This window comes from Anser anser (genome assembly GCF_964211835.1).
Source record: "Anser anser genome assembly, chromosome: 8".
Taxonomy (NCBI): domain Eukaryota; kingdom Metazoa; phylum Chordata; class Aves; order Anseriformes; family Anatidae; genus Anser; species Anser anser.
Window position 1 is genome coordinate 20350073 of NC_139728.1, and position 26679 is coordinate 20376751.

Here is a 26679-nt window from a genome sequence, read left to right on the forward strand (position 1 = left end):
TATTACTATTTCTCCACGATCATTGCCGATGGAGTCCCACGTGAAAGAGTGTGTCTGGCTTTTGGCCTTTACCTTCAAGAAAGATGCTGAGGTAGAAGAGAGTGCCCACTAGAGGGTTGCCAAGATGTTGAGGACCTAGAGTAACCGACCTGTGTGAGGTGATTGAGAGATCTGGCCTTACTTAGCCTTGTAAAGAGAGGAATTGTAATAGCAGGCTGCAACAGTTTGAAATGCAGGTTTTTTGGTATCAAGGGGCATTGGCTGTGTGTTGCAGGCTGGCGAGGTCCAGGTTGTACACGAGGAGTTTGTTTTCAAAGAGATTAGAGTAGCCTTAGAGCATGTTACAAGGAAAGGTTGTAGAGGTTTTGAAGACAAAGCTAGACAAAGCTGTGGCTGACCTGTTCTGATATTGGGAGGATGAACTGGGTAATCTCCAAAAGTCCCTTGGAAACGATACTTCTATAATTTCAGGTGGTTATCTACGTTGATAAATTTGAGTAAAAGTGCAAGAAAGTGAAGTAGGAAGCTTGAAATGCAGGGAGGTGTTTTTAGAAGAAGGTCTAATGATGGTGTCAAGCAGAGAACAGACATTGCCACTGCTACTTTGACAGATTCTTGTAGCGAACTAAGCAGTCTCATGAGAAATTATAGCTGGATGGTACATTACATGACTCATGAACTGAAAAAACAGAAATATGTACTGTAGGTGTAGAAATATTGGGACTTAAAAATGTGTATATTACAGGGTTTTTAGAAAGTGCTTGTTGAAAAGTGTAACAATATAAATAATGCATACATTCTGTTTAATTTGAACATATGCAGAAAGGAACAGTAGTATTGAACAAAATATTAATTTAACTGATCATGGCCTCTAAGTAATGGAATTGCTATCCTGGCACATTTCCATGTTAATTCTTTGTTTTAAAACTTTCTGCTGATTTTTCTGCACTGGCAGGTGTTGTTACAGCCTCAGTTACTAGACATCATAGCAAAAATACACTTCAAACTAAATCAAACGTTTGTTCAGCTAGGTGGGAGATGTTCTGTCCTGACTGGTTTGGACCATCAATAAAAGGTCCTTTGAAATTGCTGGACTTGACTGTATAACATGCTCTGAGTTTGGGAAATTTCATGGAGACATTTGTTCTCTTTTCTTCCCCCAGACCTTGCCTGCTGTGGGAACGAATTAATGTTAAGCAAGGAGTACCTACTTTTAGCTGTGGACTCAAATGGTGATTTTCAGTGATAGAGACTTAGCTGGTCTTTTTATCTCAAATTTTTTATTAGCGTTTTGTGCTTAGGCAGCATCATCATGTTGAAGTTTAAATTAATTCAAGAGAGATTTTCTAATTTACCTAAAGTGTGGAATATTTGAGATAACAAAATGAAGCCCTACAGGTCATGTGTTTTCCAGTAGCAGCAAAGTCAGTTCTGCTTAGTTAAGCTAATATTCTTTTTAATTCCTTTCCTGTGTCTTGCCTAAGTATAAAAATAGGAGCAGGAGCTTAAATATAAGAACAGAGAGTCTCTTCAGTGACTAGATGTATTTTGACAAAAGTCATTGGCTAGAAAAGGGCAGAGACAATATTGGTCAACCTGCATGTTTGGCTAAAAACACGTTACGGATTTCCATCATCTGTTTTTAGGATCTTGGGATGGTTAAGTATATGTAGCTCGACAAAAGTTAATCACCTGAGATTCTTCAGGTAAGAAATTATGTGTGGATCACAGAAATGCAGAGGAACCATTTGTTACAGTCTAGTTTTATACAGTTTATGAAGCAACAGATTAAAGCTCAAGTATGTCTGGCGACTCTGGAAATGCTAACAGACCTGTTTATGATCGCATCCAACAGAAATCACTGTGCCTTCAGAGACTCCAGGATTAAGTCTGTACGACTAGCTTGGATCAAAATTGTTGACACTTGTTTGAAAAGAAGTTAACAGTTTACTGAAAGTATTTTTGCATTCCCAAGCAATAAGAGGCTTTGCTTCTTTATTCTACAGGAGTTTATCTTTGTAAAGGCCAAGTTAAGAAACTTTACTGAAGTAAAATATTTTTCTTTTCAATGCAAGTCATTAGCTTTCTTTTCCCCAGATAATCATAAATCTGATTGTCTAACATTGATTGAATTTTTCATTGCATAAGAGATCACTTTTTTTTCCCTTTTATTTGTTTTCTTTATCTTCATACTGTATTGTTCATTGTTCTTTTTAAGCCTTCTTTCACAGTAGGCCACCTGCTGGATTAGGTTCCGCAAGCATCATGAAGTGAAGGTTACTGCATTCAGCTACCAAAGGATCTTGGTGTACTTGTCTATAATTGTGAAGTACCTGTGTATTTTCACTGTAGACATATCTCCTTCCTCTTTTCATCTTTGAGTGTGCACTAAATCGCGTACCCGTTGAAAGACATGACTTTCAGACTTCGCAATAATGAACGGCAAAAGATGCACATTAGCATTCTTAGACAGTCATGCAAAGTCACGCTAGGTAAGCTGCCAGCTGTCCAGCTAACTAAAGCTCAGGACACTGGAAGTGAGTGAAATTGTTTGCGTTATTAGGTATATCAGGTTCTTAGAGAAGGACATCCGCACACACCTGAGGAAAGCGAACAAAGTGCACACCGAATGTTCTGTTAAATAGTCAAAGAGCGGTGTACATCAGGGGTCTGTCCTGGGACCCGTACTGTTTAATATCTTTATCAGCAACATAACATAGTGGAATCTAGTGCACCCTCAGCAAGTTTGCAGATGACACTAAGCTGAGCAGTGCAATTAATACAACAGAAGGAAGGGAAGCCATCCAAGGGACCTGAAGAGAAGGACGTGGGGGTTCTGGTGGGTGAAAAGCTTGACATGAGCCAGCAGTGTGCTCTTGAAGCCCAGAAGGCCAACTGCATCCTGGGCTGCATCAAAAGAGGAGTGGGCAGCAGGTGGATGGAGGTGATTGTCCCCTTCTTCTCTGCCCTTGTGAGGCCTCATGTGGAGTCCTGCATCCAGGTTTGGGGCACCCACCCCTAGAAGGATGTGGATCTGTTAGAAATGGTCCAGAGGAGGGCTACGAAGATGATCAGAGGGCTGGAGCACCTCTCCTATGAAGAAAGGCTGAGGGAGATGGGGCTGTTAAGCCTGAGGAAGAGAAGACTCAGGGGTGACCTGACCGCAGCTTTTCAGTACTTAGAAGGGGCTTATAAAAAAGATGGATGCCATTTTGCTCAGGCAGACAGGACAAGGGGGAATGGTTTTAAATTCAAAGAGGGTAGATTTAGATTAGAGGTCAGGGGGAAGCTCTTCACTCAGAGGGGTGGTGATGAAATGGAACAGGTTGCCCAGAGGTTGTGGATGCCCTGTCCCTGGAGATGTTTAAGATGAGGTTGAATGAGGCCCTGGGCAGCCTGATCTAGTGGGTGGCATCCCTTCCTGTGGCAGGGGGTTGGAGATAGATGATCTTTAGGGTCCTTCCAACCCAAGCCAATCTATAATTTCTAAGTAATGGAAGAAATTGATACCATAAAGGAGATGTGAGAAAATTCCTTGGGATGATTTTTACTTTTGAGTGTTTGCTTTTATTGTTTGTGACTATGTATGGTGGACATGCCTGTGTAATCTTGTGTTCCATTAAAAAGAGAAGAAAATAATCTATTTGCACATTTTTTGAGGAAGAGCAGAACTAACAATGTTCTCTTCTGGCATTTTCCATGTAGACTAGTGCTCCTGTTGGTTAAATATACCCTATTCTTAATTACATGTGAAGTTAGGACTTAGCAGATAGATCAAGTACCTGGCATTGATCCAAGGTCTAATTCTTAATCTTCTGTAGTATGGATATGGTAGATAAATTTTTCAATGGCCAATTTTAAAAACTATTCACTCAAACTCGACATAGCCCATTTCAGGCTCTTTTTAATAGGAAACCTAATAACTTTTTCTGATGTGGTGCATAAAGCTCTGGTATTTTGTTTTCTTTTTATTGCCAGATGCAAGCACGTTCATGTATTTACAGTCAATAAAGCTATTGGTGCTATTCATGGACTTAAATTAATCATTTCGACCTTTCAACCTGGGATGTGTAATGTAGGCCACTGCAGTGTTACTTGCATCCTTTGGCCACATACTGACTATCCAATCAGTTGCTGTATTTCTGCTTTTGAGCCACTTTTAGAAGTGGGACAATCTGTTCCAGTATCTTCATTCATAATATTCAGAAGTTTTCTATTGAACAAGCCAGGCTGCAGTTCAGGAGCAGCTTGTCTTGTACATCTACATCAAATAAAGAAGGTACCCTCACACCCACTTCTTCCTTAATATATTTTTGTCTCTGATAGCCTGTTCTCCTTACCCTGACTAAACACTCTGACTTTGATTTTGTGTCATTTCTGAGAGGAGTGGTTATATAAGGACTTATCTTCACGGATCAGCACTTTCAAAGAGGTGCAGTACTGCCTATACATGGGTCATATGCGTGAAAGAACACGATCTGTTCAAACCAGCAAATCTAAAGACTGTATAGGAAGAAAGAAATGTTAGCCTTATCCCTAGTGCCTCATGCAATTAGCGAATGTTTACATTGCCCAGGGAGCCAGGTTATATGGCTGTGTGGTATAGTTTGTCCTGGTTATCAAGTCTTTTCTCTCCCCTGAAGTGTCCTAACAACCCATTTCTGCCATGAGCAAACCAGTTAGTGATCACATGCTGCTCTTTTTTTTCCTTGTATTTTTGCAATACTTGCACGAGATAAAATATATCTAAGCCCTAAAGCCACTGCAGCTATTCCGTGTAGCAGACCATAGGTTGGATTAGCATTTGTGGCAAAATATGCCACTTCTTGATAATAGGGATTTATATTTCTTCAGCACACGTTGACTTAAGAATTTTCCCACAAGAAAGAGCATGTAAATATAAATAACAAATAAGATTTTTCACTAAATATCTTGACACATTTTACTGGATTTAGATTCACTTTCCACAGTTTCTGTTTCATGCTTACTTTCCTCCATCTAAAAGCAGTCACAGTGGCAGTATAAAAATAACTTTCAAATTGAATTTTTCAGGATCTTCCTCTTCTGCTGTCTCCTACTGCTTCCCACTTCTCTTCTGATTTTATGTTTCTTTCTAGTCTTCTCCCTGAAAATCAAGATCTCCTTATGCTTTGCATTATCAGCTGTCAGGCGTGATGCACTATATGCTGATATGCCACTGCGTTAGCTTGCTTTGCCACTGTTGGCAGCACTCTGCTGTCATGCTCAATTGAGACAGAAAGGGCCATTTCTTACTGGAAAATTAATTCATAAAATATTAGTTTTGTTTTCGTAACGGAATTGTTTTGAAAGACATTAAGCATACAAAGAAATCTGTATTACAACAAATTAGGCTTTAATTTTACAAAGGTTTAAGTGTCAAATATAAATGAACTGAACAGGCCGACTAATTTTGTGAAATTACAGCCTCAAATTGCCTCATATGTGATTTGAGCACAAATTCCATCAACAGAGATGATTTTTTTGTATTTTTTTTTCCTGGCATAACTGTGTTTGAGCAAAAGTGAATGCAGTCCCAGGCACCTGGAAATTGTCTCTGGAAGGAGGACAGTAACCAACTTAATTGTGTCCTGCTGAAAGGGAGAAGCAAGGTCAGGATGATGGTAATGGACATGATCTTTCTCCTGACCTGTTCTTCTTCCTCCGCCCTGCAAACGAGAGGAGGAAGTAGAACATCCTCTTTTGTGGTGACCTTTTACTCCTTGCTAGTCAGGGCCTTTCTATCCCTTATGCTTTTTAGAAGAGGATTGTCTTTTATAGGTAATTCATCCAGCCTCGGAGGCCCAATGTTAGTGGGCTAGTAATCTTAGACTCATGTAAAATGCAGTAGCAGTTTAGCAGTAAGTTTTCACATAATTCTTTCATACTCTGTACTGACTGCCCAAATCGTGCCTTTTTTTTTTTTTTAAATTTGACCTACTTACAAAGCTGGCCAGGCTAACTAACGTAATTCTCTAATGATGGAATATGAGGCTGCTCTGTACTTGTAAATTAGACAGACATAGGGACTGTCTTGCCATCATGATGTTTAATTGTTAGCATAGTCCTTGCTCCCCTCAGCTGGCGCTTTCCCAGACCCTGTTTTGCGCATGGCTCAGGCCATAACACTCTGGTGTCCAGAGAAACCAGCTCTGGGTGCAGCTCCCACTTGGTTGGGGGTGGGAATTTAGAGATGTCTATGTCAGCTATGTCATGTTTTTTGATCTTACTGGCAGTGAGCTGTCTCTGTTCTATCTTATTTAAAAGATTATTTAAAATATAGTCAGTGTGCCTGCTTCCAGGGAATTTTAGGCTCCAGTAGCTGCGTTTGGCCTTTCCTTAGGACAGACAAGTCTTGAGTTTACTCCGGTTCTTGGAGCTTTCAGGATGGATGGTGTTTCATGGAGGCCTTCCGTATATAGTGTTTTATCCTCTGTGCTGCTTCTAGGATAGCAATTTTTTGTTGCATCATCCACTTCTCAACTCTGTTAGAGGGAATGACTGTATACAGGTTTTGTTGATAAAATAAAAGAAGCAAAAAGTGAAACAATTCAGAGGAGGTTGCCTTATACCAGCTATATAAGTATTTAGACCAGTAAGCTGGTGCTTGTGAGGGGAAATCAAAAAGGGATAGTTGGAGCCTTTGTGTGTATATAATTTTCTTCAAAGGAGTTTCTAATAATTGCTTATATCCGTTAAAACTGATAATGAAAGTGGTATTGCTGACTGACATAGTTACACTTGTAGTACTTACCTAGACTAGAACATTTCATTCCATGCTGTGGATGTTTTACAGCACTTGGAAACATTTTCCAAACGAGCTGTATAAGACTACTTTAAAACTTAGGCCTGGAAGGAAATTCTGGGTCATAAAGTTCAATTTCTGTCTGTCACAGGTACCATCACGTGATGGAAAATTAGATAAATCAAGCAAAAGGTATATTTTTCTCACAGAACTTTTATTTTTACTTGCTTAAAATGCGACAAAGAAACTTCAAGGGATTTTTTTTTTTAGCTAAAAGGAACATTAGTACTATTAGATACTCTTAATTTTCAGGAGTGTAAATAGCTATAAACAGTGAACATAACTGCAGCTCATTACTTTGACTCTTGGTCAAAAGCACAAGTAGAAGTGACTGAGATTACTCCTAGAAAAATGCGTTGAAATATTCTTATAGTTGATCAAAAAGAAGAGATCTGGGAACAAAATGTTCAGGACAACCTTTGTGAAACTATATATATGCATATGAATTTAGGCCAAAAAATTCATTTATGGTCAGTGAGAACTCGATGTTTTTGGTTGTCTCGATGATCTGCATATTCTTTTCACAGTTAATTTTTGTTAGACCGATCTGAGCATATGGTACTAGGAGGAGGTGGTCTGTTCTTTCACTTGACAAAACGCCTTGCTGTAGCTTTAGATGATAGTACTGCAATATCATTATAATGAACGCTACACTACTATTGTCAAATTTGCAAAGACCATTTACTGTGAGTTATTCTTGCTCTTTATTCAGTAACCTCAAATACCCAAAGTTTATTGATACATTGCTTTATCATACCTGCTAGCTCAAATTAATGACTTGCTGTAGATAAAAGCCATACTTTGGCAATGTTTCATATAGCTTTTTTGTCAACACTTTTGTGCTTCCATGCTTTAATTTATGCAGTTTAATATTGAAGATTGAGATGCATGCTCATCCAGTGGAGGAGGCTCATCTGCAGCAGAGAAGAATGAAAACTCTTTTGTTGTCTTGACAGCTAGTACATCACTGGGTATAGAAGAAGCTCATGCCATTTAAGCAAAAACTTTGAGAGAACAGTTCTGAGCTCCTCTTGTAGAATACCTGTGTGTGTGTGTAATTATAGTGTGTATATGTATGTATACACATGTATGCATATATAATGTCTATCTAAATCTTATAATTTATATATAATATAAAATGTAGTGTAGTTCAATTGACTTGATACTTTTTTTTTGAAAAGCAATTTAGAAAAAAAAAACAACTTGATCTTGAAAGATTCCTGTCAGCCTAATTTCAATGTAAATCTAAATCTACTTTAAAATACATGTTTATACTATTCTTTCCTACCCATTTTTTTAGTAAAGCTTCCTAAGGCTCAAAATTATCTTGGTAATTTTTCTCCTTTTAATCCTTTGACACGTTAAGAAAGGTCTTTGTCTGCAGTTGACAAGGAGGTTGTTTGACTATGCAAAGGGTGCTGACACTGTCTAGACAGAAAACATTGCCAAATGTACAAAGTCCTTGATAGAACAGACAAGCTTTTTTATTTCCTGCTAACGTTCAGTTATAGTAATTTTAGCTGTTACTTGCAGCTTCAAATCTTTCATTTTGGGATTTGAGATACAATTTTTTTTTCCAGATTTGCATTGTTATTGTAAAGACTGCAGAAATAAGTGTTCAAGATATTAATGAATATTATGTTCTGTGTGCAGTGGTTTACTGCGTCGAACTATGGCAAAGAAATGGGTTTATGTAGCTGGTATCCATATATCAGAGTATTGTGTCAGCTAACAGGCTCCCGGTAGAACAGAAGTCATCTCAAATTCACATTGAATGTAGATAGCTAAATAGACAGTGGTATGTTTGCCAGTCAGGACTCCACAAACGATAGAAAATAGAAAAGAAATGAGTGGAAAGGTACCTTCTGCACACCACAGATGAATTGCTGAGTCCACTTAAAGCTCCCATGATTCTACTGGACTAAAAAAAAGCAGTATATTTCATGACACGTACCTTCCAGATTACATCTGCAGTTGTTATGTATTTTTTGGAAGGGGAAAAAAAGAAAGGGTGCTTTTTAAAAAGAATCAATGCAACCACCAGTCACCTGAAACAGTAATGGAGAACTTGAGACTGTTTTAAAACAGTTCCAAAAAGATCTGACTACTTCATGGAAAAAAAAAACAACCAACCAAACACAAAAACCAAACCAACCCCCCCAAAAAAAACCCAACCCATGGATGCAAATTCTCTTGCAGAATGCAATAAAGAATTGGAAAATCTTTTCAAAATTGGTGACAATTTTTCCAGGTATTTCAACAGAACACAGTGAAATACTTAGTTTGTTCAGTTGTGACCTCTTTGGAGCACAAACCATTATTACTGAAGTTTGGAAAGTAGCATGTTGTGAGTGTAAATTTATCGTTGCCATTAATAGTCCTTTCTAAAAAACCCTGTAAATAAATCAGCTGTTTCAGTCAACCAACTTCAATACTTTAGAGCTTGCTACTTAATTTTTCTTCATTCAGGCTCTTATTTTAACTTAAAAGCATTCCAGACCACAGCAGAAATAAGGAAATGGAAAATGGAAGAGATATATGTTTACAGTTCTATCTTTTACCTGTTGAATTAAGTACAGAGACAGTCTGTAGTTTCTGGCTCTTACCTGGCAGCCAACGTGCAGGCAAAGTAACCGTGCAAGCACACTTACTGGTTTTGACTTGAATACATATAAGTTAGTAACTTGAACCTGGAAAATAATGTCATGGCTACAGTTTTTGTGTGAAAGTAATTATGATTTAACTTTGTAGAAAGGTCTTGTTTTCATAGGGATCTCTTTTCCTTCATTTCTTCTCGTAATACGGTAATTCCTATATTCAGAACTCTTTAAAAGGATTGTTAGAAACTTTGAATGATACTTTGAAAATATAGCACATGCTGTGTGGTTTCAGTAGAAGAAAGCAGCATGGTTGAAATGTTTAAAACATTTTCATATTAATTTACTGTCATTTAAATATTCTTTTAAGTGAGGGTTTATGGATTCGGCGTTCTCAGTTGTAGCTACAGTTTGTTTGAAGTTTAAAGGGATGTATGATGCATGTTGTTTGTGAAGTATTCTGCTCCTGCAGTTGATGTTCTTTGGCTTGCTTTGAAACCAGTAGTACATGTTACTGTGCTCGCAAATGCACAGACGTTTGTGTTTAACTTATCAGCTGAACAGTGATGTGCACTTGCGGCAAAAGGGGAACAGACTAAATAATCCCTCTTGCCTTTTGAGATGGTCGTATTTGAGTTATGTTCTCAGGATTGAGTGAAGAAGCTTGTACTATTAACAGTGCTGAATGTGCTTTGCAAACTCTTAAGACTTCTTTTCTGTGGGGATTTCAATCCAGCTTTCACCAACACATTGTCTAAAACTAAATCTAAAGGCTTTCGTAGGCCTCTGCTGCTTAAATTGGTGGTTTACGTGCTTTGGCTGGGAGAAAATCCACAATGGTACTAGCATTTGTTTATAGTAAACTGAGTATTTCACTCAACTTTGTAAGAAGTATGTTCAACTAAGCTCTTAAAATAAACTTTTGCTTCATTTTAAGTAAAACTATCTCCCTGATACCAAACTTTTAAAAGTGATATACATGCAACTTTTAAATTGCAGTAATTTAACTTAGTAAACTTTGTGCTAACTTTAATAAATGTTAACTTCATTTCTTCCCAGGCTTCCAAAGGATGAATTGGCAACAGAACCACTAAAGTATGCTGATCAACTTCCTGTAGCTCAGATAATACACCAGGTATGCCTTTCTATTTTGAGGATTTTCTCTGAGAACAAACAACATCTGTAATATTTAAACTGCTTTTCTAGGTCATGCACAATCAATGTGCTCATGCTGGAGGTATGCAAAAACAACATATTCTTGTTCAGATGACAGCTATTACCTTATAAAAGGCTTGTTCAGAACATGGCAATGAAACAGTAACTTGCTGTATGACACAGTTGTAGCTTCAGAAGTTGCTGTTAAAATTGTTGTGTATTACTGATGTTAAAGTAGAAAAAATCCATCAATTTAATCTAATTTGCATCCTTATCCAAATCATATTTCCACTCCTAAAAAAAAAGCAGCCAAGCTATAGAAATTATTGTTGTGGAATTGTCATGAAGAGTTTGGTGGGAAAACAATCTCCCCACCTAATACGGTTCTGAATGATGTTAGCAGCATTTCTGTTTCCAGCTACAGCAGTATCATTATACTTTCTGCTTTCCACAGACTTTTCTGTTTGCTTTTTGGTTTTGCGCAATTGTAAACAGATTGAGACTTTGCCTAGATTGTGCCTACCTACTGTGCTTCTATTTGGAATCAATACTTTTCCATTGATTCAGATGCTCAAATGAGGGATGATGTGGACTTCTGAGCTGGGATTGAATAGCAGGCTGCAGTTTTTATTACAATATGTCTAATTATAGTAAGCCTATGACAAGGAAGAGGAAGAGATCTTTTCTATGAACAAGGTTCTATAGTCCCTTCTGGCTCTTTTCTCAAAGTTCAGGGCCTCTGTCCATCCTGCTGATAGATTAGATGCCAGGACTGTATTTGTAAGTCTTTCTTGTGAAGCCTGATTTTTGGGCCTTAGCCACAGTGGGCTCTGTATTCTTTGTGGAAGGACAGGTCTGGTGACCAAGTAACATCCACAGAACTTGTGATGTACTGTTAAACCTGAGTATTGAGACTTAGCATCTCTTGGTGGTGTTTTAAAGAAAGCAAAAAGACTTTGTTGCAGTCATTTGGAATTTTCTCTGAAAATTTCATTTTTGAACTTTGTTGATGTCAGTCCTGCTTCGGAGACGGATAGCCATAATGTTCCTAAGTCAGGTCTGAATAGGTCATATTACTGTTTTCCATGTGGTACCTTGACTGTATGAAATCTTTCAAGTAAACAGGTATACTCTGAACAATTGACCTGAAAGCTGGGGAACATGATGACAGTTCACCATGGGAGACAAAATGGTATAGTCCATTACCTTGTCTTGAGACAACGAAAACTTCCAACCTGAAAACTGGAAGCTGATGTTGATCAGGGTAGTAATAAGCCAGAGAGACAATGTTAAATAAAGCTGTGGTTTCAGACTGAGCTGGCTTTGAACACATAAGGATCAACAAGAAGAAATGAAAGTCCACCAAAGTTGCTTTCAAAATCCTATTAGTGTTAATTATTGTAGATCTTTCCGAATACCTTTGTCAATCAGTGTTTATAAGCAGTTAAGTTGCATGCTGCAGGCAGTGCTCATTTTACCTTAAAGGAAACATGAGCTTTATTTTAAAACTTTAAAGTGTACAGGTCTTTTCTGCAAGATGTAAGGGGATTTAAAAACTTTTGGCTGAAATCTGCACCTCCAGGAAGAATATCTGATGTGTTCAGAACATGGAAGATTGGAAATCAGGACCAGTTTGTATGCCAGGAACTCCCTGGTGTTGTCAGAGCTTCAAATGACCCAACAGCCTGCAAATGTCACATTTAAAATTCTGTCTTCATGCCTGACTCTCAGCATAAATGAATTAAACAGCAGAGCAGGCAGCCAGTCAATATGCTCTTAACAGTGAGAGTGAGCAATGAAACAGTTTGGGGGTTGTTTGGAATCAGTAAATAGAAACTGCACAGAATGTCGCACCTAGAGAAAAATCTCAAATAGGAAACAGAATTAACCTTTAAGATGGTCAACCAGACAAAATGTCATAGTAATATTTTTACAACATTAGGTGGGTAATAACCAGGAAAGGTTCATTTAGCTACTGTGTATTATACTGCAATAGAATATTGTACTGTGGAAAGGCAAAAATGTGTTTTTTATGTACTCTTATCCATTTGCTATAGCAGATTTGCCAGTATAGGCTGTTGTCCACACAAAGCAACAAGTCAGACCTGGCATAACTGCAAATGTCTCTGATGTAGAGAAACAGAAGAAAATGGCCATTGTTTAGCTATCATGTCCTGGTTTTGTTTGACATTGATGCTCTTTTTGAGGCTTTAGGTGCTGTAGTCAGCTAAGCATACTGTCCACCAGTGAGAGTCCTGGTGAATAAGCATTTCTAAGTTTACAGTGTATTGCTTCTGAGGAACCTTTAACAATTGGGACAGAGTGCAAGGACCGTGTAAAGTGTATATGAACAAATATATATATATTTTTTTGACTTTGAAAGTATAAGAGAAGAAAAAAGAACATGAGTAAAATCAGTGAATGCTGTATGTGGAGATAATCTTTGTCCAAACAGTTAATCACTGTCTTAATTATGGGCCTTTTTTTTCATGTAAACCTGTCTATATTTTAGCTCTAGGTAGGAATAAAGACACAGTAAAGATTGCAAATTATTCTGGTACATAAGACAATTTCTATTGTGGCATAAATATACATTAAAGCTTCTAAATGGTAGACAGGTAGCCTAAATAAATATAACGACAAGGTACATTTTAGTTCTATGTTGTAGCCAACATGGCCACTAATTTTGTCCAAATTTTACTGTAGATTTATATTCCTGAACATTACTAAAACCGTGCACATTTTCCTTGGGCACTTGTATGTAATTTCTAACATTCTCTTCAGTAGTTAATCTCTGTTATTTAAAAAAAAATATGCTAACCAATAGAAATTAACTTTTGATTTCTAATCTGGTAATTCCACAAAAAAAATGTCATACTTGGTACATGTTAATCTACTTAACAAAAGGGAAAAAAAAAAAAAACCCAACTAATTTTGGGTCTGATCTTAAACTTTATGGTACAAGTAATTATTTATTATTGTAGCAGTATAAAAAAAAACTGAAGAATAAAAACCCTGTGAAATTCAAAGTTTCAGTTCTCATAAATATGTTAAATGCAATGCATTAGACCATGGTTAATTAAAAAGACAAATGTGAAGAATGAAATTAAACAGCAGAATGAAAACAGTTACATTTAAATTACATACCAAAATCAGACATTATAAATAAAACAGCTTTCTACATTTTGAAAAACAAAAAGGAGAAATGTGTTTAAATGAAGTAAAAAAACAAACAAAAAAACAACTAAGGAATCTAGTTATTAATATAAATTTCTAAAATGGGAAAACTTAAGCTGTCAGATGAATACCTACGTAGGACATTTAAATGAGGTTCTTTGGATACATCAGTGCATGCTGTGCTACTACTTAGAATGATTTTATGAATAGTAAGGCCAGAATAAGGAGAGAGTAATTTTGCATTTGTCTTTAGTTCAAACAGGTCTAGTGAAAGAACAGGCAAAACTGCATTTGAGAAGATTGTTTTCATATATCATTAAGGATATTCATTGCTCGGCCTCCGATGCAGCACGGTATTTTAATAAAAGTACCTAACTTCAGTGATAGCACTCATGCTCTGAATGTCACTCTGTGGTAATATATCTTACCTAACTGGGATTTAGGATATTGAAGAGACTTAAATTGTTACAGGTGTCTTACTGATGGAAGCATGTTTTATTGATGAAAGACATATTTCAGTGGATAAATGCCAGATCTTCTGATGTTGTTATAATTGAAAACAAGATGAAATGGCAAATTCAGACCAGAATCAACTTGTATACTTATTTATTATAGCCCACTGTAAAATATTAAGCAGATAAATTAACATGCTGTTAAAACAGGACAGTATTTCAAGAAAGCTAACTTCTGACCCTTGGCAGGGATTGCATAATTTATTTAATCTTTGACATGGTTTACAGTTGCACATGTACTTAAAATAAAGGGGGGTGTTTTCTCATGTAGGGGAATGCATGGGGAAATGTTAGAAGTTTTTCTAATCAAATTAAATTGAATTTCCTTTTGCAGGTTTGTTTGTTTTGTACCATTTTAAACCAGTGCACAAATGTAGCCTTTCTCTGTAGAAGGTTCGATGGAATATGCCTTCTGTAATCTCAGGAGATTACAGGGAGAGCATGCTGACCCTGGTGTGTAAATGTGCTTTTCTATTGCAGATTCCAGCTGAGCAAAGCGTGTGAGCACCGTTTGGGACTACACCATTAGCTTTGCTCAGTTTAGATTCAAGGGACATTAGGGACTTACTGTATCCAGTCCAGCCTGAGGGTATTCACTGGGGTCCACAGTAAGGGAAATGGAATAAGAAATTGAAGAAATAAGATGGGAGAGGAATCTTCAGAGCTGTGGAGAAACAGGCTGATGGTCATCAAAGATAACTTGAGTTGCAGTTCTTTGAGTCTTCCAGGAACGTCTTAGTTTCCACAGTTTTCTCTGCTTCTGTAAGTAGTTTGCCAAAAAGTCCTTTTGGCTTGAAATGTAGTTTTTATTCATTCTTGAAACCTTATTCTCACGTAGTGGAGGTGTGTTAGTTTATTGCATTCATCAATGTTACTACTATTTCACACTGGTTTAATTGGGAGAGGTTTTCTTTAGCAGCATTTGGCAGAAATTGTTGAAACAGTATTAAGAGAATACAACATGTTGTATAGATTTTTTGGAAGTATTTTTGGTTGTCTGTAACACAACAATTTTAGCTCTTGAGCTTTAATGTTTGTGAATATATTTTAAGTGTTTTTTATGTGGCTTACTGTGTTTGTGAAATGATGAACATGGAAATGAACACATCACATGCCGATAGGTAGCCTGTAGAGCATACCTTTAACGTTCAGGGATCGCACTGGTGCCTTGGCCCTGTCCTGTAGCTGTCCTTAGGCAGTTATGTTTCAAGGGGGGAATCTTGCACTCAGGCTGGGTCTGTCCTCATGGTGGAGTCGTGGTTCCTTAGTTGTGTTTTATAAAAATTATTGGGGACGTTCAAAACTGCAGTCAAGCATGCAAAGTGCTCACTGGCACAACAGTAGCACGGGTTTTTATTTTTAATGTAGACCATAATTTTATTTTATGGATAATAATTTATTAAAAAGTTTTAAATTACATTGATAAGTGATACTTGCTTTTTACTGTTTCTTTGTGTGCTCGAAGGTTCAAAAGCAACTTGTGACACTTAGATGTGTCAGGCTGTACATGTAAAGTTACAGATTTTACCTATTTATATGTTCTCTGAAGATCTATTCCTGTAGATGTGTTTAAAAATAACTTTAAAGGATAGCTTACTTTTATAAAACTGTGGTCATAGTATCCAGCTAGGACAGTCGCAGATCTCCTCAGAAAAGCTTCATTTTGTAAGACCTGAATTTTTTTCAGGATAGTTGAAAATCTAATTTTTCATATAAAAGATTAGAAAGATTTCATTAGCCAGGCAAAAGCCTTATTTCATGTCTTGCACTAGGACACCTGCCTGGCTCAGGTTTTACTTTTGGAATGTCCAGCAACATACTTAGGATGGTGCTGTCCTCTTACTACTGCCACTTCTCAAGGCTGCTTCAGCCATGAGAACAGCAGCCTCTTCTGACAGTGTTCGTGTCTGTTTGTTCCAGACTAGAGGTGAAAAAAGCTGTTTCTCATGCATGTCACTACAATCTATGGATTTCTTCTTCCTCACTAGATGACCTAAACTTCCTTCAGGGCTCAGATATTCTGATGGGTCCATGTGTAGGGCGAAACCCAGGTGTGCAGTATACCTTTTGCTGAGCTAGCCCTTTCTCTAGGACACTTGGCATGGATTGAAGTTAGAAAGTAATGTGCTTTACTAAGATTTTTTGGGGTAATTCCTTTTCTCTTCTACATTAAACATATTTGTGAATTCTGTAAGCTAAAGGTGGTTTGCCTGCATTTTATAACTCTAATAGAAGTAGTCTCAAGTGGAATCAGAACTGGATGTTATCCAGTAAACAAGAACTTGCTTTTTTCCCCAAATGAAACACAGTATGTGGATTACATTTCTCTCACTCTTAGAAATTTACTTTTTGTTTGGCTTCCTTTAATACTACTGTATAGAAGAAAACTCTGCTTAGAAGGGGCAAAACAAACTTCCTGTCAAAAGCTATTACTGCATGTGTTTGCCAACCACCAAAACAAATATGTCATAGGACAGCAAAGATATTCCTGCCAACACTGTGCACAGCTTGGGGTGGTTAGGTGCTTTGATGTTTACTCCCCAATATTTCTTCTAATGTTAAGGTTGATTAAAAGAGGTTGATTTAAGTAGCAGAGCTGTGCTGTGAACATGTGAGTCACGCAATGTATGTGATTTGCACTATTAACTCTAGAGAATGAGTGCATAATGATTTTAATAGTACTGTTTTCTATTAATAATTAATTAAGAATGGAATAGTCCTGTTTCTCTGACTTACTCCAAGAAACTACCAAGTGCATTCTTCACTTCGTTGTAGCTGTTACAAGTCTTTTAATGGCAAATCATTAAACCAGCAACATTTTCAGGTAGTTCTTCATCTAGTGAATTACCGCAGCATCAGTGAAGATACTCAGTACCCTCACATGTGAGCCGGTAGGTAGTCAACACTAACAGGGTTGGCACTATTTTTTTGTTCTATCAGAAATTAAGTAGTACACTAGCCTAATGAGCTCTCATAAGCAAAATCATAATATTCCTGAAATAGAGCATATTTCTAAGTGTAGCATGAGGTATTTTTGTAAAAGATCTGAACTATCATTTTTTGATGTGCTACTGTTCTTCTCATCTATTCTTCCTGATCGCAGAATACAATGATGTGGAGTTAGCATAAATTACTGATGATCTGTTTTTACAGATGAGGCGCAGCTGCCTTTATTTTGTTATGTTTTCTGAACATACATGTCATCTGAACGTGAGGGGAAGAAGCCCTCTGGAAGCAGAGACCCAGTAAAGAGGTCTCTTTTCTTCCCTCTTCCCATTAAAGGAGTGTTGTGGGTGATCACTTTCTGCCTATCCAGGATCATTATTTTACTGTTTCTCAACCATAGCAAGGTTCTGCTTCTTTATCTATTTATTATGTTGAACTATTACTTGGAACCTCTCCTCATAGTCTTCAAGACACAATAATGATAAGTTTTTTTGGAATTATTTTTCTTTCAAATGCTGTTTTCCAAATCTTAAAAATTTAGCAGTAATTATGAGGAACTTCATTTCCATAAGGATTGACTACCAAAATATTCAGGCATGGGGAATTCTTCTTTTGTCTGCACACAACACTGCTTGTCAGAGCCAGAAAGGAAGCATTAGTTTTTTTGTTGCTGACCGAGCATTACAGGGGAATTGAATGTAGTATTAAATTCTTCCAATTATAGCTGAATACAATGGATTGAATGGCTAAATGCATTGAAAAGTAGCTTGCATGAGGCACCTGAACAGTCAGTTGTGGGGTACTTGCTTTAACTGTTTCCTAGTAAAAATATAGGAATGAACATTTTCTATAAGCCAGAGATAGGTAACTTTGCCATGGCCTGTCGCAGCCGCCCTGAGGCGCTCTTTTATCCTATTGCATGGCTCTGTTAAGAAGAGTTAGCTGAGCAGTTAGTAGGGTGCTCTGTTTGAGGTGCAGATGTATTAGCTCGTCTGTGTATTGGTAGGGCCCACTCTCTGCTGCCACGTCCTGGGGACACGAGGTTATCTCTTCACAATGGTGGCACCCAGCAAGTGTGCGTACACCTAGACTGTGCTCTCCCGCAGACACTCTGCACACAGCTGTTGGAGAGAGCTTTGTGGTTCCGCTCTCTTGCTATTCACCTCTTCAGGGAGATGCAGGAGCTGAAATGGATTCAGTTGATGCAGTGCTTTCAGATGGGCTGGTTTAGGCTGCACAGATCCTGCGGTTTGGACAAAGAAGTATAGCAGCAAACTGCTGAACTGTTTCGCTTTCTGAGGTCATGTAATTTTTCCCTGTGTCCCTGATCCCTGGAAAGCTGTACATTTACAGATCGGTGTTGTATCTTCATTTTTCTTTGGCATGAGCTGGGAGGATGAATTGATGGGCAGGTTGGAGTAATTTAGCTAGGGATGCCCCTTACATGGACACATTTTGCTCTCTCCCCCATTCATCTTACTGAGTCCTGTGCTCTCCCTTGCACTGCCACAACAATGTAAGCACAACAGTGAGCTCTAAACTACTGATTAAAAAAAGACAATTAAAAAGGGGGAGCATTAAAAAAAAAAAAAAAAGAAAAAGAACAGTTCAGCCTGGTTTGTTATGTGAATACAAAATTTCTGAAGCCAGCTACAATAGGCAGCATAAGCCAAAATGGTTAAAACATATGTTTTATCAAATGAAAATGTTTGTTTGAATTTCTCATGAGCAAGTGAAAGGGAGTGAAACCAAATTGTTACTGTGGAAAGTAGACATGGAAATAAGTTGAAACCTTTTGTGCATATCACCGGAGTGAATGGTTTGCCCTTGAGAATACTAGTAACATGAGGCATTATATGTGAATATCGTGGCATCCATTTAATGTATTGGGCTTATGAGACATCACTTGCATACCCACCAGCATACAGAACTGTCAGAAGTACTATTAAAAATATATGAAAAGATACCCACACACTAAAGTAGCTATAATTGTTACAGATACCATGTTGGAGGTGCGGCTTCTTTAAGACAATCCCTGAAATAATTTCTTTTTAATAGACATTATCTCAGTTTTAAAATGAAGGAAGAGGTTCAGGAAGTGACTGTAACATGTCAGGCTTTAGAGAGTGCTATGCATCTTTGTAGTTTATTCATCAGAACTTCAAGTCACTGCATTTGGAGGGTCATTAGTAGCTGTGTGACTATGAACTGTAAGAACTGTTACATTTCTTATATTCGGAAGAATAACTAACATCTTTTTTTCGAGCTGAATCAGCCATGTGCTTCAAAATCCTGTATGCACAACCTTTCAATATATAATATTGGCATACCTTATATACCTTTATCTTGGCTTTCAGTTGGTCATGCAGTTGCATTTTACAGCCTGGTCACAGCTGTGATTTTAAGACAGTGGTTATTGTTTGTAATGTGCTGTAGATATTCTTAGAGCTTTACACAAAGAGACAGGTTCAAAAATGCTTACAGCTTAAAGTAAACTTCACATAGCATGTTGGCAAAAAGCAAAATAAGGTTAACAGTGAGAGATTCTGATTTGTAGACCAAGGCCTTAAAGGACCATTATGTTAATCTCTTCTGACTTTCTGCACAAAGTCCATACATAGTTTGTTTATATTCTCCCTTTGTTGTGGCTATGCTGAGATCAGGAAGAATGACTAGAAAAAGTGAGTGAGTAGAGGTTGTTAGACGTTTAATCAAAATACTGTAATTATAAAGGGAGTATAAATTAAGAGGACAATTACTGCATGTTAGTACAGGTATGTGATTAGGGAAAGTATGCACGAAATTGCAGCTGTTATGGAAGAAGCAATATGTATGTGTCCCAGGGGTCTCAATTACTAACGTCATGTGAATTGTTGCACGGTGCTATAGATAAAATATCAATAGCTATCTTAGGCAGCTGATGTTAGAACTGCTGCTGTTGCTGAAAGTGGAGGGAGGTTATTTTTAAGTGAGTTCTGTGATTTGAGACTCTTTCCTCTCCTTTGTGGTTGTAATAAGCTTGGGTAATGTTAGAGCTTTTTTGCAAAAATTATCTCTCCAGTCGTTTTCAGTCTCAGCATTGTCCTCTGTTAAGTCCTCAGCATAGTCCTCTATTAAGCATATAATTTACTTTTTTCATCATCCTTTGCTTCCATGAGAATTTTTGTGATACACTGGTCTGCGTTCATTTGCATTTGTCATTCATAAGTCTGGATTCTCGGATATTCTGAGTCTTTTTGGATTTGTCTGCGCTGAGCCCCATTTATTTGCCATTCCTTCAAATATTGGAAAAGTGAATGCTATTTAGGTCACTGTGGCGAGTTGTCTCCAGTGGGGATAACTGAATAGGTTTTCAGAGCATAATGGTATGCAAATAATATACTTCTGACTCACATGGGAATAGACTGAATATATGCACAAGCTTTCTGTGACCTTAATAGGTTTGTAGGCATCATAACACACCATGTGCTGCTGCAGCGTAGTATCTGATGTACAAATATATAAGCTGTGGTGGGGGGCAAAGAAATGTATGAATTAACTCTGTGAATTTAATATGTGGTCCATATACCTTATTGCATCTGGAAGTGTACACCAGCGATATATCTGATTTACTTTTGTAACATAAGCAGTAAGTATGATAATATTAATCACTGCTAACAAAATGGAAGATGCTTAATATCTTATGCTTAGAACATGCTAATTCATTGCACTGTTAAAGCTTGTTCATACTTGCTACAAGATGAAACTGAAAAACATACAGGAAAATGATAAATAAGTTGTTCCATTAGACTGGGTTTCACATTTATGATATTCACAAGAAGTAGTAGCTTTTACAAATTTTGCTGCTTTTAGTTTATTTTTATTACAGGTTCTAGAGCGATTCAGGAAACAGATGCTGCATTTAAAAAAGCTTTGTTTTAGTGAAGCTTTCTTTGCAAGAGAATTCATTCTTCCTAAAACTTCATTTCACTTAAATTAACTTGTATTGCCACTGAGGATGGCTTATATTAAACACAAAGGGAGGCTTAGCGGTTTAGGCTTCCATCAAATAAACTGCATAACTAAAAAGAGAAGATGCCAAGCCTCACACTCTTGTACTTGAAAGTATTGTGTTCCCTCTCATGGGAACTCAAGATTAGAGAAATTATAAAGGCTTTGCATAAAAACAGGGAGTTAGAATTAATTTTTGCTTAAGCAGGGAAGTGTCAAAAGCCTATTATGGTAATTTTTCAATTTTGTCTTAACTGTTCACACATTTTAAAATAGTTGTACAATTGAGTAGAGGCATAATTGATGTTTTGTGGTTTCTCTCTCTCTTTTTTTTTCTTTCCTTGGGCCATCATAAAGTGTAGCTTAGGTGCACTTAGAGGTCTGAGAGAAGTAGGTGTGCTAATTAAGTAGTTGATATTTTTCATATCATACTGAGAAAATTTGCTTAATGGACTGAAATAGTCTAAGAATGGTTCCCCTGTTCTTAATTACATCCAAGAACTAAATATCGATATTAGATGAAGATAGCTAAACCACAAAAAAACCTTAGTAAGAAAATGTAAAAGAATTTGGAGGTTGTAGAGACTATCTTCATTACTATCAGAGTAAATGGCAGCAGTAAAGGTCTACATGAAAAAATATTACTTCAATAACTTTATTAATTGTCTTTTAATATAAATACCAATTCTTTTAAAGAAGCTGAAAATGTCATGGAATGCAGAGCTACTGCTGCATTTGTGTTATTAATCTTTTTTGAATTAAAAAATTATCAATTTTTTTCTATGTCATAATACCTGTAAAATGCTAGAGTTGTAGTTTAAAAATTATGTTTGAACTAAACAAGCTTTAGGGCTTCCATAATGAAAGGAAAAAACTGATTTATCAAAACCTTCAAATGGTAAATTAAATCACTTTTTCTTTTAGTAAACATGGTATTTAACGGAAGAAATATTATTCCAGAATTGCTTTCATTTTGGTGACCAGTTTTACTGTTCCAGAGGAGGTGTTTTTGGTGGAACAAGCTTTGGATTTGGAATAAGACTTACTGGCAAATGTGAAAGTAAGCAATATTCCTAAATGATTGCTGATTAGGTAAGACTTCCATTTTTATATGCAGAGAAAAGGTATCTTTCCTACCTTGGAGCTATTTTTTCTGCAAAAGCCTCTCTGGGCTATGAAAGAGCTACCATTGGCATTCCCAGTTATGACCAACTGGTTTTGAATTTTTCTGGCCTTGTCTGCAGTAGAAACTGGTGAAAAAAGTGGGATCTGCTGTATTACAGGGATGAGGTATCTTCTTGAGAGCTTTTCCTAATGCTGCTGAATGGCTTCTGTGAGAGCCCACATTCAGTTTCTCTTACTGTGGACATTAGGAGCGGTCTGAATCTTCCTTAGCTCTTCTTCCTTTCCCCCAGAACTGTGAATGGCAACTGCGCAACTAAAAGCCCAATGTGGTCCTGCAGTTTGTGTGATGAGGTAGCAGGTCAGCATCGCTTCTGGCTGCTGGCATTTTTCTTCTGGCATTTTACGGGTTTCTGGTGTTTTGTGTTTGTGTCACTTGAATAGTAATGCCAGAATAATGGAGCCAAGTGCATGCATGTCTGTGTGCATGGAGTGGAGGGGAAGGAGCGGATGTTTTTAGATCCTTAGGCAAAGGGAAAAGTATTTGTTGGTATGTATTGCGTATTTCATTACTTAATACTGGTTGCACCGGGCATAGAAATAACATTAGTGTGTGTTTGTGGAAGCGTGTGTAATTTTAGTGTAAGACTAAATTCTTTGACGTAACCTGTGTTTCTTGTCACGAAGTACATGCAGGATCAGGACCTTTCTGTGTGAAACAGATTACTGAAGTACATTATAGTAGGTTGTCTAAGATGGAAGATTTAATTTCAGCTTTCTGCTGTCAGTTCAGTGTTCTGTAGCACTTTAATTTCTCACATAACCTTGTATAGTTTTTATTAATCATTGCTTTTGTGTTGCTTACACATGAAAGTTTCTCTGATAGACAGCGTTTATTTAAATGGTATTTCAGTGAATAGTAAAATTAATAGTAACAGTTTTCCATTTTTTTCTTATATCTGCTATATTTTTTCTTCTGAGCTCATGCAGAATAAAAAGTAGCTGTTACCAATAAGTTCACATTGATAAGGACAGAATATAAATGTTATCAATTTTAGCCTGACATATTTTGTAGTGCTGTCTGTGATACTAGATACTTCTCAGAACATTTTTCCTCAGGTGACGGCACTGTTAGCTCCAAATATATTCACACATTTATCCCACTTAAGCATGTAAACTTAGTGAGGTGTTCTTTGTGATTTTTTGTGTTAAGTTAATTATAGTTTGTTTACCCTTCAGTAGCATACTGTGAGGAGCATGGCAATGTAACACAGAAGCTTTTGACAGTACTGATGAATGGCAAGAGATAGAGATATTGGCAGAATGTTCTCTAGTGCTCTGTCTGGAATTGTTTTCCTAAATAATTCAGAGAGTTGAAATTCGATGAAATCATTTCCATTTTAAGAACGGGTGGAAGGGGTAAATGAGTGAAGACTCCAGTATGGGAAGAGTTGTGTTCATATTGTTAAACAGAGAAGATAGCATCCTGTTTCATTGTTCTTGTGGAAATTCTTTGTATGCATCTGATTCAGCTTCATGCAGGCAGCTACTTCCTCAGTGACCAGCTTTCTTGATCTGCATGTGGCACCCAGCCAGTGCCAGCTTTCTCCTCCTCACACCCTTTCCCCACACATTGACTCTTGCACTCAAGTGATTGCGTATTTCCAGGAGGATTGTATGGAAGTAATGCTGAAAGCCCACCTACAAGTACGTGGCTGACAATCAGATGTTTAGTACTTACATGGGACATTTACAGTACGTGACATCTGTAGGGCGGTAACCAGGGGTCACTTTAGGTGGTAGGCAGCTAAAGTGGAACAGCTTTGCCATTAGATAAGATCATCTGTGGTTTTATCCTTTTAAAGGACTTACCCTTTCAGAAAGGTGATAGTGTATATACTACACGTGTTAGTCTGGGGGAGTATATATAGTCAGCTATACTCATTCATTCTTCCAGGACTTTGTTGAGCCCCAGGTGGCATCTGACTGATGAACTGGTGTCATGCAAATGTTATGGGGGAAAACGGAATATTTATGATACTATAAATCTGTCATTCTTTCTTAATGGCAGCTGCCTACAAAAACTCTTTGCAGGAATGAATCTGCTCTCTGGGACTCTTTGTTCTTTGACATATCAAGCGTAACAGAAATGGCTTTCTGGTGTTAGTCTAATTATGTGCAACTCCTAACTAAGTTCCTGTATTGCTTCCATGTTTTATGATTTGTTTTCAAGGTTGTATAGCAGCTAGAATAGCCAAAACTGTTGAGTTGATATTTCAGAATAGTTCTTTTTTCCTTTTGCATTTTTTCTGCTCACAGAGAGAGTGTATACAACATAAACTTGGGTGAGAATACTTGTCTGGCATGCAAGTGCAAAACTACTGCATACAACAATTGCTTTTAAAAGCAGGGTGGTGGTGGGGAGCAAACAGATCCAGCACCAGCTGTAATACCCTGATTACTCACCGAAAATGAAAATGTTTTGCAGTAAAAACACAGCTATATTTGATCTTGCTCATATATATGTGCAGACACCTTTTGCGTCAGCCCTGCTTCTCCCTCCATTCATTTTTTCTCATGTCTGCCTCTTAAATGTAATGCAGTTTTGAGTTGTGCAAGCCAAAGTTAGAAAAACCTGGAGCTCTACTGCACACAGGTATAATGTCGCACACAGCTTAGGGCAAAGGAGAACTTTTTAAATTATAGTTGTAGAGATCCTGGAGACATTTAAAAATGAGCAGTAAAAAGTACATGAATAGGGAGTATTTATTTGGATTCCAGTTTCTTTAAATGTAGCTGTTAAGATGTTTGATTAGATTTTGTACTCAATATGGCATATTGAGTAAAAGATCTAATGTTGTCTAACATCTGTTGTTAATACAGCCTGCCACCTGGAAATAAATGAATAGATACTCACGGGATATCCAGAAAAAAATGTGCGGTTAGAACCATCACTACTACTTTGAAGGGAAGAGCAAAATAATTTATGAATGTCATGGCTTCTCCGCATAAACAGATACAACTTAATCTGAATGTGAGTGACAAAACTGTACTTCATAGTGGAAGTTTGAGGCATATAATTAATTTTATGAGATTAAGAAGAAAAAAAAACTGCCTCAGAGTACATTGATTTAAAAGTACTTGAATGGTCTCACTGTGTGGTGCAGTGACCCTGTGGGAGAGCCACATTAGACTTCCCAGCAGGAGGCCAGTACGGGGAGCGGTCATCCGAATGCGGAGCAGGCTGCAGCCTGCACTGGCGCATGCGGTCTCTTCTCCTCTGCAGAGCTGAGCAGTTGCTTGTGGTTCTGCTCCCCATGGTTTTTAGGCCCTGTATTTGTAGCAACAACCTTTGCCCTGTAGAAGACCTTAGGATAGTCTTTTCCTAGGGGAAAATGGGCAGTGTATGCTGCTCCAAAAATATTGTTGTGAGAGTAGGGTGGCTCACTTCACACCTTTCTAGTTAATACAAAATAAATTTATCCAACTAGAGCCTCTACAGACCTTTTTCAAATCCTTTGAACTTTTGCAGCTGGTTTTTCTGTCTGTTTAACCAAAAGTCTGGGTAGCAGCAGGTGGGTCATTTTTGGAGGTTCCCTCCACTGAGGTGTGGGCAGCTAGTGCATATTTCTGTCATTTTCTGACCCCCTCTGATGTAAGGACCTCAACAACCTTATCCTTTGGATTGTGTCATGGCATTGTGTGCTGAATGCCTTCAGTCATGTTTTTGCTAATAATCCTCTTCTTGTTCACGTTAAGTAAAAACATTTTTGAAAAGAAGGATGCTTCTCAGAGTAACAGTGGCCAACTCTTGAATATCAAGTCTGTTTAATTATGCTGCTCATCTATTTTTGCGTGCTTCAGTTGGCAAGAAGCTCTGTTTGCAAATGTAATTCATGTATTTGATGTGGACTTGGATGTGATCTTTAGTGAAGAACATGATCATGGCTTCATATAAGAGTATGAATGAATATGAACAGAAAAACAATCTGTCTAGTAGATCCTAAAAAGATGTGATTTATATAAATATATATATATAAAAATATAAAATATAAAGCTTTTTCTTGTGACTTTTTTTGTCTCTGTCCTTGAGCATATGCATGATTTTGAGTGTCATAATAGAACTGAGTAACTGAGCAGGTAAGAGCTGAGTCCTCTTACCTCAGCAGAGTTAAGACCTCTGCTGTGCCAGCCTGTAGCAGATAGACATGCATTGTTAGAGCTGCCAGTACAGAGCCGTGTTTGTTAGCTTCGGTTTTATCAAATCGCACTTCTTGGTTTGGAAGCCCCATAGCACGATCCCTGTTTGCCAATCAGGCATCATTCATATGAGTGCTAGCTTGTCTGGGAATTAAAC

General features: G+C 37.5%; 1 protein-coding gene across 5 annotated transcripts in view; it reads left to right on the forward strand.

The window, feature by feature from the left end:
- PIGK (phosphatidylinositol glycan anchor biosynthesis class K) overlaps positions 1-26679 on the forward strand; it is a 98740-nt gene that overhangs the window by 64636 nt on the left and 7425 nt on the right. For all 5 annotated transcript variants that reach the window (XM_083846520.1, XM_083846519.1, XM_083846516.1 and 2 more), the window contains one exon: positions 10480-10555. In XM_083846520.1, the coding sequence (XP_083702646.1) occupies positions 10480-10555 (76 nt within the window). The remainder of the gene's footprint in view (positions 1-10479; positions 10556-26679) is intronic.